The sequence below is a fragment of the Cibotium barometz genome, chromosome 11 (assembly GCF_041138505.1).
Source record: "Cibotium barometz isolate CiBa-2024 chromosome 11, ASM4113850v1, whole genome shotgun sequence".
NCBI lineage: Eukaryota > Viridiplantae > Streptophyta > Polypodiopsida > Cyatheales > Cibotiaceae > Cibotium > Cibotium barometz.
Window position 1 is genome coordinate 5799898 of NC_141056.1, and position 16837 is coordinate 5816734.

General features: G+C 43.7%; 1 protein-coding gene across 3 annotated transcripts in view; it reads right to left on the bottom strand.

Annotated features, from left to right (window-relative positions):
• Positions 1-3608: 3608 nt before the first annotated feature.
• Positions 3609-16837, bottom strand: part of LOC147633688 (choline/ethanolaminephosphotransferase 1-like) — an 82664-nt gene continuing 69435 nt past the window's right edge. The window contains exons 14-16 of one of the 3 annotated variants that reach the window (XM_086804686.1): positions 4255-4307; positions 4086-4158; positions 3609-3986 (exon numbers count right to left, since the gene is read on the bottom strand). In XM_086804686.1, coding sequence (XP_086660812.1) covers positions 3965-3986; positions 4086-4158; positions 4255-4307 — 148 coding nt within the window. In that variant the 3' untranslated portion in view covers positions 3609-3964. Of the gene's footprint in view, positions 3987-4081; positions 4159-4254; positions 4308-16837 lie in introns of those variants that run through there. The other 2 variants (XR_015266897.1, XM_086804687.1) reach the window with 2 other exon arrangements.

Below are 16837 nucleotides of genomic sequence, written 5' to 3' on the forward strand. Positions count from 1 at the left end.
AAATAACTCTTCAAAAAAATATTTTTTAAATTCTAATAATCATAATAATATGAGAAAGAGAGCAAGTAAAAAGAAGAGAAGACGAGAGATATAAAGTGCACAAGAGAACAGAAGGAAATAAGAGAAAGAGAGAGAGAGAGAGAGAGAGAGAGAGAGAGAGAGAGGACCCCTGAATGCCTCCCCCTAAAAGAGAACCAATAAGAGCACCTGACCAATCAACCACGCTTTGCATCTCCCTCCACCACACAACACTTGCCTCCATCCATGCTACTCTTGAAGCAAGGTAGAGATGCCCAAAAGGACACAACAAAGCTACGTGAGCCAAGATCCGCATTGTCCCACACCCCAAATTTCACAGTGAAGTTACCCAAGAAGCTTGCTAATGCTTCCCTTCTTTCCATCTACATTGCCATACTTTAAGCAAGTGGACTGTATAACCACTAACATTTCAAAAAAGCTCAAGAAGCACTCCGATCTTTTCAGCCATGTTCGACAAAGCCACCCATAGTTTCTGGTTTACTTATGTCCCTACCAAATTGGGTGTCCTAATACTTCCATTCTCATGGATAACCCAGTCTCATTCCCACCCACCTTATTGACTAGTCTCGTTACACATCAACAACCAATGACGTATCTCAAACTAAGAAATGGAAAGTAACGAAGAAGGCAGAGTGTTGGAGTTTTCACCAAAAGCTTCTTTACGAGTCTAACTTTTTCCCAATGCCCATGTACCTGCAATATATCTGCATGTAATAGACACGGACACTATTCTTATACAAATCTACATTAAGCCTTATCACCAACACTTGTCTGGGTACATATGTGGATGGGGAGACCATGGCGTGCACAAGTTTGGTCCATGGTATGACCATCGCATGGACCTTCCTCCAATTAGGAGAACCCTTCCATGGCCTCATCTTCACCACCACCCAATGATTCCCACCACCTCTATTCCATGTGCTTGCCAACGCCAAATCCATCAAAACAGAGAGGCCGCCGAGCTCCATTGTAGCTGTGGGTATAACCATGTACAAATCCGTTGCCCTACCTAAAACACTTTAATGATCTTTACTTCCCACAAAAAAGGAATAATGTCAAAGAAAGCAAAGAGAGTTGAAGAAAGCAATTGAGTTAGAGAAGTCTTTGTTTGAATAAGTATGCATACACGAGCAGACCTTTTATCCATTGCCCATGCACGTTACCTACTACAAGCATCACAATGTTTTCACTTCACATCTTACGACACACCAAAACACTTACATCTGCATTTACCCTCGCCAACGTCAAGCCTCCAAGTACATTTCTAGATGAAGGGAACCATGGCGGGACCCAAGTTTGGCCCATGGTATGACCCATTACGCCTGCAAAACCCCCGACCTTGCAAGTACCTTCAACGAGCCCTTATGTATGTCTCCTCTACTTCGACTCATTTTCAACACCAATAAAACCTCACCTTGGTCATATTTTCCACAAAGAAACCCAATCCATAAAAAAACATGTTTATTGTAAAAAATGACTCATATACAAATGACTAGTTTTCACACTAGGCCAACCAAACTTAAAAATGGGTCGATCTCTATAATTAGTCTTAAACAACTATAAAGACCGTAGACTTTTATAAGGAGCTAGAAACTTTTATAACAGTGACTCCAATTTTGGCAAATGGAGTAGGACGATCCATAAGCCCCTTGGATTTGCGACAAGTTAAAAAGAACCTACTTTATGACTTTCTTGGACCAACAAATTCTCAATGTTTTTGGTAATGACGACAAATTATGCTTACCATCCATACTCTGGAGGGCCACTCTACAACCTCCTCCACAAAGATATCTAGTTTGCTCTAGTAAAATAGTGGTGATTCTTTTGATGGAAACTCGACTCTTTCTTTTGGATTTTTTTTCCCAAGGTAGGTTTGTTTGGGGTGGGGGTTAAAAAAAATAACCTATGGTTTCTCTCAATAGAGTTGTGAGACCTATTGTTGCACATTGCTTGATTTGATTTTTTGGATTCCTTCCCCTAACACTCCAATACTACTCACAAGTACATCACTGTCAACTTGTGTGACTGAAGCACACTTTTGCAAACCACATTTTATCATTTAAGTTGTCTTCCAACTTTTGTTTTTAATGTGTACCCAAAAGAGGCTTTGAAGATCAAAACCCATTTCCAAGCATGGTATGGCAAGAAGCCAAAAGTGAACCATCTTTGGGCTTTTCATTTAGTTGCACGTCTTTTGGTCTCCACAATGAATGAAAGGTAAGCTTGTGGAAAATCGACATGTTTGTGAGCTGGTCATAAAAGCAAGGGCTGTATACTTATACAAAAAAGATTATTATAAGCTAGAATATGAAGACAATCACGTTTTCCATAGTGAATGGTTTTGAGAATTGTGATGGACCAACAAATCATTCCACATCTTCATCTCCAACAATCACACTCCAAAACATTTCAAGATACAAAACTGGAGTAGTCCATTTTGGTAGCATATGTGGTAGCCACCAATCAAGAGAATTATGTGCGCTGATAAATAATAATATGTAGCCATACTTGAGCCCAATTTCAATGGAACCTAAAGGAAATTGAACTAGACGTACTTTACACTATAAGGCATACATACCCTATGACAAGAGAGGCATAGCAAGAACATGACAAGCCCGATCCACCGGCAATGGTCTTTTTCCTCCTTTCCAGGGCAGCTCATAGAATTCTCAATCAAATCTTAAATGCCCACAATGGGGAGACCGCCAATTATCAGCAACATGAGAGTCAACGCACCAATACGGACTCCTGGCAGCACTGCAGTTATTGCAGAGCTTACATTTGTTCACCCACAACCACCTGAGTGCTCACTTTATCCCATAAAGACACAATACAAGTCATTGAGACGAGAAAGATACCAGAGACTCCACTCACTTCAAATCTACCATGAAATTCCCACCCTGGAGCTTTCCTTCCTGGAAGTGCTTAAGGATCTCATGGTGCTACCGGCCTCTTCATATGTAACTTCCGTCAGAGAGTGGCCTGGTGGTCTCCGTTTCAGTAGCAACTTGCTAGAGGATTGTAGGGTAAAGGAGCCAGAGAGAGAACCCCCTCAAACTGCATTAAGCCCATTCTTGGAACACCAACTAACTAGTTTCACCTGTAACCCACCAAGAGTAAGGCTGATGCTGCTAGAGAGAGAACCACCCCAAACTGCATTAAGCCCATTCTTGGAACACCAACTAACTAGTTTCACCTGTAGCCCACAAGGAGTAAGGCAGATGCTGCTAAAAAGGTATCATGTCATTGGTTGAGAAACATACCCTTGTTCTATAACTGCGCGCGCAACCACCCCCCCCCCCCCCTCCCCCCAAAAAAAAAAGTAAATAAATATTGGGTGGCCCATTTCACTGACTTGAGACTGTTACCTTGCAATTCCAGTAGAGTTTAAACAAAGAATGTGGGGGTTGTGTGTGTGTGTGTGTGTGTGTGTGTGTGTGTGTGGTCGTGGGGGGTTAGGGTGGTATTAGAATTCAAAAATAAGACTTAACTAACAGGGGTATCCTATGTGATAGAGGCATACAAGGAACACCATGCATAAGCAGCAATGGCTTGAGGGACAGGACAGGTTTGCCATCAATTGATACCCTTACTAACTCTAATTCCTGTCAATGACCTGGTTGGCCATCCATACAAGACCTCCATTTCAAGCAAGTCATGCAGGAATGTCCAAATCAGGCAAAATTTGTCCTCAAAATTTATGTACAAGGTTGCCCTTACAAAACAGCTTAAATTAATAATAGTCATCACTTCACACATCAGGTATCTCCATCTTTATTAAAAGCTGAAGGGGACACCACCGAATTACTGGTTCCCTGTTACACCCTAAATCCCTATCCTAAATTAACATTAAAGAAAACAATCATTTCCCATGCTGTGGATGGGAGTTTTGAGGTTGAGCTGAGCTATAAAAGCTGATTAAGACTCATGCCTCTTTCCTGCCAATTCTGCAACCCAAAATGCTTTACAAGATTAGCTTCTTATAAAGTGCACAAGCCTTCAGGAACTAATACAAGCCAAAACCAGACAGCTTTTTCTGCTCTTACCTGAAGCAATGTATACCAAGGGCACTTGTGATCTCATGGATAACACTAACAGCAAAGTGCATGTACAGTGATACTGCAGGAGATAAGGAAAAAAATCAAAACAACCCAAAATTTACCTGGCCTCAGCCCTCAGCCAAATTACATGAGACAAAAAGGGGCAGCAGCTTACTTGTAAAAGCACAGTAGCCAAGGAGTATCCATCGCTCGTCGATCAAAGGTAACCTGACGTGTTGCAACAAATCAATTACTTAATAAAGGATGCAAGAAAATAGTAGGCTCACAGTTCAGTATTCAGCCCACCTATTAAACTGCAGCTATTAAAAACGCACAGCTGAATGGCCTTCCTTTAGGATCACAGAAACACTTCTTTTAAGTTCACACACAATACACAACAGACCCCTCCTGCCCACCCCCGTCCCAACACACAAGGAGTTTATGAGAACCCCGATGTGTGTGGAAGTTTTCGATTTCACACACACACACACACACACATGGAGTTTGTAGGAACCCCGAGCTCTGTGTAGAATTTGTAGCTGAATGGCCTTCCTTTAGGATCACAGAAACACTTCGTTTAAGTTCACACACAATACACGACAGACCCCCCTCATCCACCCCCAACACACACGCAGTTTGTGGGAACCCCTGACATGTGTGTAAGTTGTTGATTTCACACACACACACACACACACACACACACAGTTTGTGGGACCCCGAGATCTGTGTGGAATTTGTTGATTCAGAACAGATATTTTATTTGGAGGTGCAGATTTAGTCACCTCTCGAAATGTTCTCCTTTCATGTTTCACATTCTGCTGCATTCTACAACTGAAAAAAAAGCTTTTATCTTGTAGATTTATTCCCTAAGAACCTTTTCCAAGTAACGATTTAGTCTAGGTACATCAAATGTTTCATTTTCAGCCTGCTTTGAAAAACAATTTTCCTCACTTCTTGGGCAGCTTGTATCAATGTGTATGCTCCAGCATTTGCCACAAATTACATCTCAAAAGGGAGGTCTTACCTTGTATATGCACCCTTCAAAAACTTTCTTCAAATGCTGAATTGATCTTTATTTGAAACCCAACTTTCAGTTTGTTTTTAAAGAAACAGATTTCAACACATTTTTAGCAGCTTGTTGTCTACCTTTGATCCACCTTTTGCCCCATATATCAGCTCAAAATAGAAGCTTTACCATGTATATGTCTCCTACGATCTTTTTCCCATTGGTGATTTGTTCTACTCGCAAAAAGCAACCCCTAGTTTTAGCCTGTCTTCAATTTTGTCAACTGCTCCCTTTTTCATGTCCACTCTTTTGTGGGATTTCTTGTCATCCAAAGGAGAAATCCATTTATAGCTCCCTTGAACAACAAGCAAACACAAACCTAGAAAAATAAAAATAATATGATCTGCTTGCAGCTCTCCATACGGTGTCTCTACATTCAGACTGCTAGCTGATGAAAGCATTTACTTCAAATTTAAGGTGGCCTATCTATCTTTGTTTGGCAAATGGCTTGTGCTTCAGCTGAACCCTCTCCACCTCCACCAGCGGAGGGAACTGTTGACTTTTCACAAGAAGAGCACTTAAATGTTTGTGTATGTGTGTGTGAACCACCTCTTAAGGGGTCACAATAATATCTAGATATCTGAGTGAGTGACATAAGCAATGATGTCAAGAGACAACCTTTGTAACCTATAAAGGTACTTGTACTTTCATTGAAATGATCAAGCAATCAGTCACATCATTCAGTCATGTGAATCTTCAGCTACATTTGTGACATTGTCTCTCTGTCCTCTCTTTGTCCAATGCCATACCCATGTAACTCTTCGAGCCCCCATAGCAACTCCAACTCTCTCTCCCCTTTACCATTATGGGTATGATCTTGAGAATGTCCTAGTTTTTCAATAAGAGGGAGACCATGATGTTGGATTATCGGTCTCATAGGCTCTCATTTGTTCATGACAGTAAACTATATATAATCCGGGGCGATGTCCCCCATGGATCTTGCCGAGGATATATATATTGTAAACTCGACTCAAGCTTCAGCCAAGGATATATATAAAACTCTTCTTGATCCAAATTGTGAACCATATTGTGTTTTCACGATCTTCTCAATTCTGAAATTTTGTTAAGATCATCTGCCATATAATTCTATCTCAAGCAGTGAAGTTTCTAAAGAACAACAAATTTTGGATGATATTTTAAAAGAGTTTCGTGATATATTTCCGAGTGAGTTACTAGATGATCGGCCACCCGAGAGGGGCGTTGATCATGCAATTGAGCTATTTCGTGGTAGTAATCTCGTCTCCCCTGGCAACCTGATCATTTTAGCCAAAAGGAGGAGAATAAGATTACTCGACAACTACAAGATTATCTTAATAAAGGTTTTGTTTAGTCTAGTAAGTCTCCATGGGGTGCTCCCGTTCTTCTGTCTTCGAAGAAAGATGGTAGCATGTGCTTCTGTGTAGATTACAAAGGCTTGAATAAACTCACTGTCAAGAACAGGTATCCTTTTGCCAAGGATGGATGACCTCGTAGATCGTCTTCACGGTGCTAACTATTTCACCAAGATTGATCTATGGTAAGGCAATCATCAACTGAGGATTAAACCTAACGACGTGCCTAAGACTATGTATCGGTCGCGCTATGGCCACTACGAGTTTTAAGTCCTACCTTTTGGATTGACCAATGCTCCTGCTAGAGTTCAATAGGTGATGAACAATTTATTTCGTTCATATCTCGGAAAGTGGATTGTTTACTTCTTGGATGACATATTGATTTACAGTAGATCTTTGGAACAACACATACATCTCAGAGTCGTCTTAGAGATACTCAAATAAGAGAAGTTGTATGCCAAGGAGTCAAAGTGTGATCTCTTCAAGCAGAAACTCTTATATCTGGGTCACATCGTCCTTCTTGATGGTGTAAAGATTGATCCAGATAAGCTTCAAAAGGTCTTGACATGGCTGATTATACAGATGATTAGGCAGGTGAAATCAATTCTTGGTTTCATTGGCTTTCTAGTTGGTTATAGAGGGGAGCAGCAGCAACACTCTCACACACACATAGAAGCAAGTACACAGTCATGTTAGCTTGTGTGAGAGAAAGCACGTAACACAATGATATTGGGTGTACCAAATCTGAAAGTACAGTGAAATGATAAGGCAACACAAACTAATGGCTTAGGGTGTGTTCTTGTGCACAGAAAAAAACCCCTCCTAAGGAGAGTAAAAGAGTCGCGACTCTCCTAATGATGGTCACACACGACTGCCTGTGACATAGATGTCAACAACCCCCCTTGGAGTGATGATGTGAAACATGTACAAGGATAGGCGGATCAATCCCCATAAGGCAATACGCCTAAAGCTTTGCGAAAAACTTTGAACTTTTCACGAGAAAGAGCCTCCATGAATAAAATCGTGTGTAGGCACATATACGAAGCTGATGTCTCTTGCTGAGAGTCTTTCCCTAACATAGTGATAACGAACCTCAATGTCCTTAGTGCGAGCATGAAACACTGGGTTCTCGCAACTGCCAATGTGCTTTGACTGTCGGTGAAAATGGTAGTGGAGGAGGACTGTCCAACATCCAAATCAGCCATAAGGCGTCTAAGAGCTACCATGTACTCGGCTTCACAACTAGAAGTGGCCACTATTGGTTGCTTCTTGCTCAACCATGATATACATGAATCACCAAGATGAAAACAAAAGCCACTAGTCGACACTCGCGTGTCCTAACATCCAGCCCAATCCGAATCTGTAAAGCAATGCAGCTGTGCATCACCTAACAGAGTAGAACAATCCGAGGTGCTAAGTGCCCTGTAACTAGCGAAAACCTGCCAAGCCTCGGCTATACATAACCTTCTCAACTGAGAGAGACCAAACTGAATGTCTGGCCTCATGTTACAAAAATACATCAAGCGACCAACAGCTTGCTGACATAATGTCTAATCAAAAGGCTCTCTAGAATCCTAAATGCTAAGCCTCACACCTATCTCAATTGGTGTAGACCAAGGCTTACAATCCTCAACATTAAACCTTTTAAGCACTCCTTGTATGTATTTTGGCTGCATCATGACTATGCAATCTGCACGCTGTAAGAATTGAATGCCCAAATTTGACATCTCAAATGATGAATGTAATTCAGCTTTGAAACCTGAAATTTGTTCCTCATCAGGGCCGGGCCTGTGAGCAGCATGTCATCAACGTACAAGACGATGACCAAGAAACTATCGTGAGTTCTCTGTACATAGAGGGTACTCTTAGTAAGACTGTTGCAAAAACCATATGCAACTTAGTATGCATGTATCTTGTCATACCATGCCCTGGGAGCCTGTTTAAGACCATATAAGGCTTTTTTGAGCCTACATACTTTTCTTTCATGTCCCTTTTGTACAAAACCACGGGACTGAGATACAAAACCACGGGACTGAGATCCACATACCTCCTCTTGCAAGTCACCATTCAAGAAAGCAGTTTTGATGTTCAACTGATTTACATGCCATCCATGTTGTGCTACCAATGCAATGATGGACCGAATGGTGGTCATACAAGATGTGGGTGCAAAAGTCTCATCATAATCAATGCCCTTTTGCTAAGCATAACCTTTGGTAGCAAGCCTTGTCTCGTAGTGGTCTACGCTACCATCTGCTTTTCTCTTCAACTCGTAAACCCACTTCATACCACTAGCCTTTTAAATCTGCCAAATACCACGTGTCATTCTTGAGCGCTGAGACATACTCATTTTGCATAGCATGCATCCATTGATCATCCACCTGTGCTTCCTCATCAAAAGAAACACGCTCCTTTTCATTAAACAAGGTGCTCATGAGAGCATGATCAACAAAGTGCCCAGATGCATTGCGAGAACTAGCACCCATTTTCCCTGGCAAGGGATTCTAAATATGGCTACCCCGTAAGGTTTGCAACAGCCTACAAGGTACAGCTTTACCTTTGTGCATGTTTGTCCTTTCCTCTGCCACTACATCATCAACAACTGCTTGACCAATGGGCTCAACATCAGGTATGTTTGGCTGCTGATTTTCAGCATGTATGGGCTGATTTCCAGCCATAAGATGAGTGTCCAAATGCCCTACAACAGGCAAGGATGTACCGAAGAAGAGTATCAAAGAGATCTTGCGCGCCTATATGTGGCTGTTTTATGCACTCAAGCAAGGGCTGAGAAGAATTCTCCACAAAAACCAATGTCTGCTAACCATAATCTGCTATGAGGCAGGATGGTAGAGACGGTACCCTTTGCTCTCTGACCTGTAGCCCACAAAAATGCATTTCACTACCTTATCATCACGCTTCCATCAAGCTTCATGCGTCACTGCTCAGGCACAAGAGCATAAGCCAAGCATCCAAAGACACATGTGAGCCACGGATGGCTTCCTATCATGCCAAGCTTCGTAAGGAATGATGTTCTGCAAAGCCTTGGTAGGACATATGTTAAGAACATAGGCTGCACACATGACATGTTCCATCCAAAATTTGTGAGGCAAGCTTTGGCTGTTGCTGTTGACCATACATCTTGCCATCTCCATAAGAGACCTATTTTTTCTCTCAGATGCACCATTTTGTCGAGGTGTATAGGGCACGGTACACTAATTTTGAATGCCTCTTTCTGACAACTATGAATTGAACTCTTTGGACATGTATTCTCCCCCTCTATCTGTACGTAATGTCTGAATCTTACATCCTGAGACATTTTCAACCATGAGCTGAAAATACTTAAAGCACATAAATACCGCTGACTTCTGCTCCATAGCGTAGACCCAACTGAATCTGGAAAGGTCATCAATGAACGTAACGAAGTAGAGATGACCTCCAATGGATGGTGTCCTCATCAGAGCACATACATCACTATGTATGAACTGCAATTTTTTAGCAGCCCTCACTGAACCATCCATGAGAAATGCTGCCCCATGCATTTTGCCTGAAATGCAATCCTCACAAACATGTTTGACAAGTGCATCGAGTGCTGGCAACACAAAGACCATATCATGCCCTTGAAGCTATAACTAATTGAAACAAATAAGTTAACTAGGATCTCTAATGTTTAGGAGCCAGTCTAGGGAGACTTCAATTGAATTCCCAAGGAAAATGCAGGTGGGCATAGACATTACTCGTACCTCAACAGTTTGCACCAACCTTGAGTGGCTTTAGGTTTTGGCATCTAGAGTGGTGGAGGTAAATTAGGTGCTCCTTGCGACAGCTTGTTACATAGCTTCTTGCTGGTTCTTTTCATAGTCATGTGTGGAACACAGTTTGATACATAGCTTCTTGCTGGTACATTACTATCATGTATAGGGAAGCTGAAAAGGTTGATTGGCAACTATCTTTTCTTTAGTCAGGACTTGGTCCATGACTCTACGGAACATGTTGTATGGGAGACTATCATATAAACCAAGCAAAAAAGAAGGTTGGGGAGAATTGATCCTGATATGCAAAGCAGAGCTTTAAAATCAGAACTACTTGTGTGTGGCCCTCTTTCATGGGATCAAACATGAATGAAAAAAAAAAAAAAAAAAAACCTCTTATCAGCTTATGCATGCATTCCTAGAAAGCATGGGGGGTCGGAGGCCCACCCGAGATAGATCTCTAGGCAGATAGTAGAATACCTTCCTTCACTTTCCTCGCTCCCATCAGATCGGGTATGCAGCAGTCACTTTAAGCACTAAGGATGACATAGATAGGCATCCATTAGGTGTAATGACTCCATATCCGACCATTGCATGTTGATGGATATGCAGTGGTTCAGATGGGGAAGAGGGCCAGCATTTTCTATTGGTGCATGGAAGGCCTTCAAAGGCCTCCCATTTGATAGGTTGACTGCAGGACATTGGAATTCGTTGGAATGAGGATGGGGACACTTCATTTTAATCCATAGAGGAAGGCTGAAGAATGAAAAGGATGAACTTGCAAGGATTGCCAATGGATGCAGAGAGAGTATCACGTGCATACCTGTTGTACTAGCATGCCACGCAGACATTCTACATAGTTAGGACTCATTTTGAGATGGACACACTGATTTTTGTGAGCCCTTCTCCAGGGACTTGTTGCCAGGCAGGGTCCACATCAGTGTAATTCCCACACGAGTCAAAGTAATCCACTTGCAAGCTGTAATGATGTGCCCCAGGCATTTAATAGACCTCTGGTAAGGTGCCTAGAACATTAGTCATGATATTTAGAAGGTAAAATGTATGCTAGTGAGAAAGACTTTTTGTCCAAGGTAACCAGCAAGGCAAAGAAGACTCAAAAGTGCAAATCATTTCATCTCTCTCTCTCTCTCTCTCTCTCACACACACACACACACACACACACACACTTTTTTTTTGGTGAAACCACTGATTTTAATTAACTTAATGTAGAACTACTACCACCTAGAGTGGATGGAAGTTAGAAACAGTGGGAAAACACTTCTAAGATATGCATAGAAATGTCTCTTATATGATAGGCATCATATAGAGAGGTATGCAAAGAATGCCTGAAAAATGCATACATATCTAAGGGGGCATGCATGAAGGTGTAATGATACCTATCATGCCAGATAGTCCAGAAGGCAATGAATTTGACCCAAGCAAAGAAAGGGGCATATGCATCTAGGGATGAGGGGAACTTCCCAAAGAGCAAAAATTGCTTCAAGAAACGTTTCGATGGGAAACAAATCTGTAGGCATGCCGACAATACCGCAATAAATTGCCTGGTAACCAAACACTGCCATAAAAGTGCTGGTCATGCCCACTCCCGGCTAGTTCAAGTGTGAACCCACCTTACTCACGGGCACTTTTTCCCTGTGACTGGACACAAATTTTTTCCCCGTGTGAACACACTTATGTGTGTTGGGCACTTTGCCCTAGGCCTTTTAGTACTCACTTGTACTTTCATTTCATATCATTATTGAGTACATATTTTCTAGCACTCATGTTTCTCTATGCTTGAGGTTGTGTGTGTGTGTGCAGGCTAGCTTCCCTCCTACCCAACATTCGTATCAGAGCTTGGTTAGGGTTAGCATTAGGGTTTGCCCCCTGCTGCCCGTCATAGCTTGAGCCTTTTGCACACATGAGGGCATTAGGGTTTTGCTACATTAGGGTTAGGGTTAGGGTTTAGCCTTCAGCGCCCTGCAGTCAGCTTGCCGCCGCCCTCAGCCGCCTCTGTATGCCGCCGCCGCTCTGTCCGTATGCCGTACTATACCGCATTGCCGCTGCCGTCGCCCCTGTGCGCCGACCGTACCTGTGCGCAGCACCGCCCTGTGCCACAGCCACCGCCACCGCCGCTGTCGCCTAGCAGATCTGTGTGCGCCGCCGCCGCCGTCGCCTAGCAGGTCTGTGTGCGCCGTCGCCGCCGCCGTCGTTCGTCGCCTGTCAGATCTACGACACTGACCTGTACCTGCGCCGTCGCCGCCGCCGCCCGTCATACCTGCGTGCGCCGCCGTCAACTGGAGTTGCCAGATCCCTGCGCCACTGGCCTCACAGTTGCCAAATTTGGGGTCGCCGCCTTAAGATCTGCCATCGCCACCCTCAGATCTGTGCCACTCGTCATCTGCCCAGTGCCATTGCCGTCTGAGCCCGTACCTGCCGCCGTCGCCGCCGCCTGCGCCTATCGCCTTGAGCGCCGACGCCTCTACCGTCACTCTCACGAGCATGCGCCGTTGTCGCCACCCTACAGCCTCCCTGTACCGCCATACAACTGTACCTGAACCTGTACCGTACGACTGTACCTATGTACCTGCTCTGCACTGCCCAAAGCAACTTCGGATTCACCTTCAGATCTACCCAAAATTGGCAAGGTTTGAGGGATTTGCAATTTTCTGACCTGAAATTGCACATTGTGCCTATTCAAAATTGGGGCTTTTCACCATTGAGCCTCCAATTGCAACATTGGCACACATTGGCATTGAGTTCAGTAGATTTGGTGCATAATTGCACTAGAAATTTGGGGATTTTGCAAAAATTGACTAGATTTTGCAGAAATTGGCACTTTTTGCGAACAAATTTGGGTATTGTAGGCACATTTAGCTGGCATTGGGGCATTTCCCTCACATTTTTGGTTATTGCAAGCACATTTGATTGGCATTGGGGCATTTCCCCCAAATTTTTGGGTATTGCAGGCACATTTGGTTGGCATTGGGGCATTTTTCCCAAATTTTTGGGTACTGCAGGCACATTTGGTTGGCATTGGAGCATTTTCCCCAAATTTTTGGGTTAATATTACACGCACATTTGGTTGGCATTGGGGCATTTCCCCCAATTTTTAGGTATTACAGGCACATTTGGTTGGCCGTGGGGCATTTCCCCAAATTTTTGGGCATTGCAGCACTTGGTACAAGTGACAAACACATTAGCATATTTACACGTGCAGATCGAGTTCAGAAGTGGTCTAATCGGTAGCCTAAAAATTAGGGCTTTTCTACATTGAGCCAATTTTTGGAGCATTCGACAAATTTACATTTGATCTGCCAGGATTTGAGCACTTGCAGCTCTTACAGGTGTCAGCTGATTGTGTTTTTCACGGCACATGTATACATTTGTGGTTTGTTGCAGTATATGTATGCCATTGTGGACACTTTGACAGATTTGCATCATCGTGCAGTACACTTGCAGTTTTGGGACATGCATATGTATTGGTTATCCTACTATTTACCTCCCACATTCTTACGGTTTTGCTGGACATTGCATACTCGTGGTGACTTGTGGCAGATTTGTTGTCCTATCATGGCCAACAGTAATAATGACCTCTTTAGAATGCTATCTCAAGAGGACCAGCTCAACGGGGACAACTACCCTATGTGGGCTTATATGATGCGTCATGTTTTGGTTGCCAAAAATGTATGGTTGTATGTGGATGGCACTGAGGAACGTCCTCTTGCACATGCTCCAGCAGAAGGTGAAGTGATTTCTGCTCATCCTCCTGCAGGTCCACCTCCTCGTCTTCCTCCTACTCAGCAGCTGCGTACTTGGGATGCTAGGGATGCTTATGCTCATGCATTGATTGCTCTCTCGTGCCGCAGGTATATCATTCCGCACATTCGTTCTTGCACCACTGCAAAGAGTGCTTGGGATACCTTGGCAGCGTTGTATTCAGGTCGCAATGAGGCTCGTGTAGCTTACCTTCGGGGCAAGCTTGAGACTGACCGCATGGTTGAAGGTGACTCTATCGATCAGTACCTTACGCATGTGAAGGACCTACGAGAACAGCTCATTAACATTGATGAGGTTTTGATATTTAGCTATCTTGTTCAGACAGTTTTGCGCAACTTGCCTGACTCTTATCAGACATTTGGCACCACTTTGCGGTTGTTGGCTGGCAACGCACCTAATGTGGTCACCATTCACTTGAGGGGAGTTTGTTGGTCATGTCCACTCCCGGCTAGTTCAGGTGTGAACCCAACTTACTCACGGGCACTTTTTCCATGTGACTGGACACAGGTCTTTTCCCCATGTGAACACACTTATGTGTGTTGGGCACTTTGCCCTAGGCCTTTTAGTACTCACTTGTACTTTCATTTCATATCATTATTGAGTACATCTTTTCTAGCACTCTCACATTTCTCTATACTTGAGGTTGTGTGTGTGTGTGTGTGTGTGTGTGTGTGTGTTGTGTGCAGGCTAGCTTCCCTCCTCCCAACAAAAAGGTAAGAAACGGTCTCACTGCAACAAGAGCAACGCACAGTGCGACAATGCAATACGCCATTTTGCCAACATCATCCCCGGTACCACCCCGGGCAGACACATCTCCACATGAAAACTTTTTGCTTCAAAGGAAGACCATTCTTCCACCATCTGAGAGGTTTATCAACTCTCCAAAGCTGATTGGCATGTTGCTTTATCCACGGTGGGGGAATCAATAGCCTTCAGGCCTTTGCTGCTGTTATTTCCTTCATACAGTGTAACCACTCTCTTGCTGATCTAGTTTCCAATCATCCAGACGATTCTGCATCTCTAGCATGGGGGCAAGCATGAAGGGTTGAAGCAACTCTCGCAGTCTATGCCAAATTGGCCAGGAGTGCATACCCAAACCATAGCGTCTATTGGCCAACGGAAAAGACATAAGAGAACCATCAGGTTGTAAAACATCCTGCACATGTTTGACTCCTTTACAGGCAAGAAAGTATGCTTTTCTGAGTTCAGCCACTACAAGAGGCATTTGAAGCATAGGACTCCAATGCACACTTTCCAATGCCATGTTGTTGCCCTCCTGAGGAGGTCTTCCCGGCCAACACATATTGCAGGATCTCTTGCCAGTTTGTGATCAGACGGTTGGAAAAATGGCTGCCAAGAATTGTACCTTTGAAACAGCCCGTGATAAAGTCCCATATAGTGGTCTCCCAATTGCCAAATGCATCAATCTGCACCTTGGTGCACATTTCAGCCAACATTTTCGTCCATGGTTGCATTTGGGCAGCAAAAGTATGGAGCATGGTAGCTTTCCTCGCAATCAGGTGATAGCGAATGTTCAGGATGTTGAGCATACCAGCTCAAATTTCAGAAGGCAGAGAGCTTTTTTATCAGTGTGGGTTTTCCATAGACATTCCATAGCTTGTGACATAAAAGCTCTCACACACTTTATTTTGTGAAAACCAGTGTTTCATTATAAATGCAATATACATTCATAGCTGCCCCAACATGGAGCAACTACTACGGAAAACTAGAAACAGTGATAAAACACTTGAAATTGGGCCGTCGAAAGGTCTCCAAGAAAATGGGCATCTTGGAGAGATTAGAGGAAGGAAAATCTGAAAAAGACGAAGACATCCACCGAAGTGAGCCCAAAAAACTGAGTGTTGCGGGCATGGTATAAACTCCATAAGGCCCAATAACGGCACCACGAAAAAAAGAGAGCATAATCGGGGGTAGAGGGATACTACCAAAAACCCAAGCGGCCTATCCAAATGCCATAAATGATTGCCAAGCTCCTGAATCCATGGTTGTGGAAGAAGAAGACGGAAGGCTTTTTTGGCAGACAGATCAGCAAAAGAGAAAGTGGAATAACCTAGTAGCCCCCAATCAAACTTCCAATCAAGCACTGGAAGAGGAGACAACAAGCGAGGCACCAGCTGGGAGGACTGTAGCAATTCAACGATAGCATGCCATATAGGCCAGTGATGCATCCCTAGACAAAATCGTGTCCGGCATAGTAGCAACAGAACGGGAATGGGAACGGAATGAAAGCACCACCAGGGGAAAGGGAACGGGAAAAAGGGGGAACGGGAACGAGGGGGGACAAAAACAAGGAACGACCTAGATAATTCCTAGAAATGACAATAAATCTTAACATGCAATGCTCATTTCTATAATTAAATTAGTGCACCACTCAATTTGAATGGCTAGATACTAACACTGAACAGATCTCACAAGTCAGAATAAATTAGCCCACATGTGACATCATGCATGACATAAGTGACAAAAAGCACAAAATGTAGATTGTAGTGTGGTGTCACCACACAGCAACTTGCAAGGGCTGGGGGCCTGGAGGCTGGGGCGACTCAGGAGTCACAACTGGCTACAGTTGCACTGTGCAGGTCGGCTAGATGGATTGCTTGGAGGCTGGTACACAGCAGTACGTAGTACGGGCACTGGGCGGCGACGGTACTACCAGCAGCGAAACTTAAAAGTACTATGGGCGGCCTGCAAGTACGGGCGAACCGGCGGGCGAAGCAGTACCGGCATTTTTTTTAAAAAGCCACGTCATCATTCCCACGTGGGGGAACGGCAGCCTAACGTTCCGCCAACAATCCACGATCGTTCCCTGGCGTT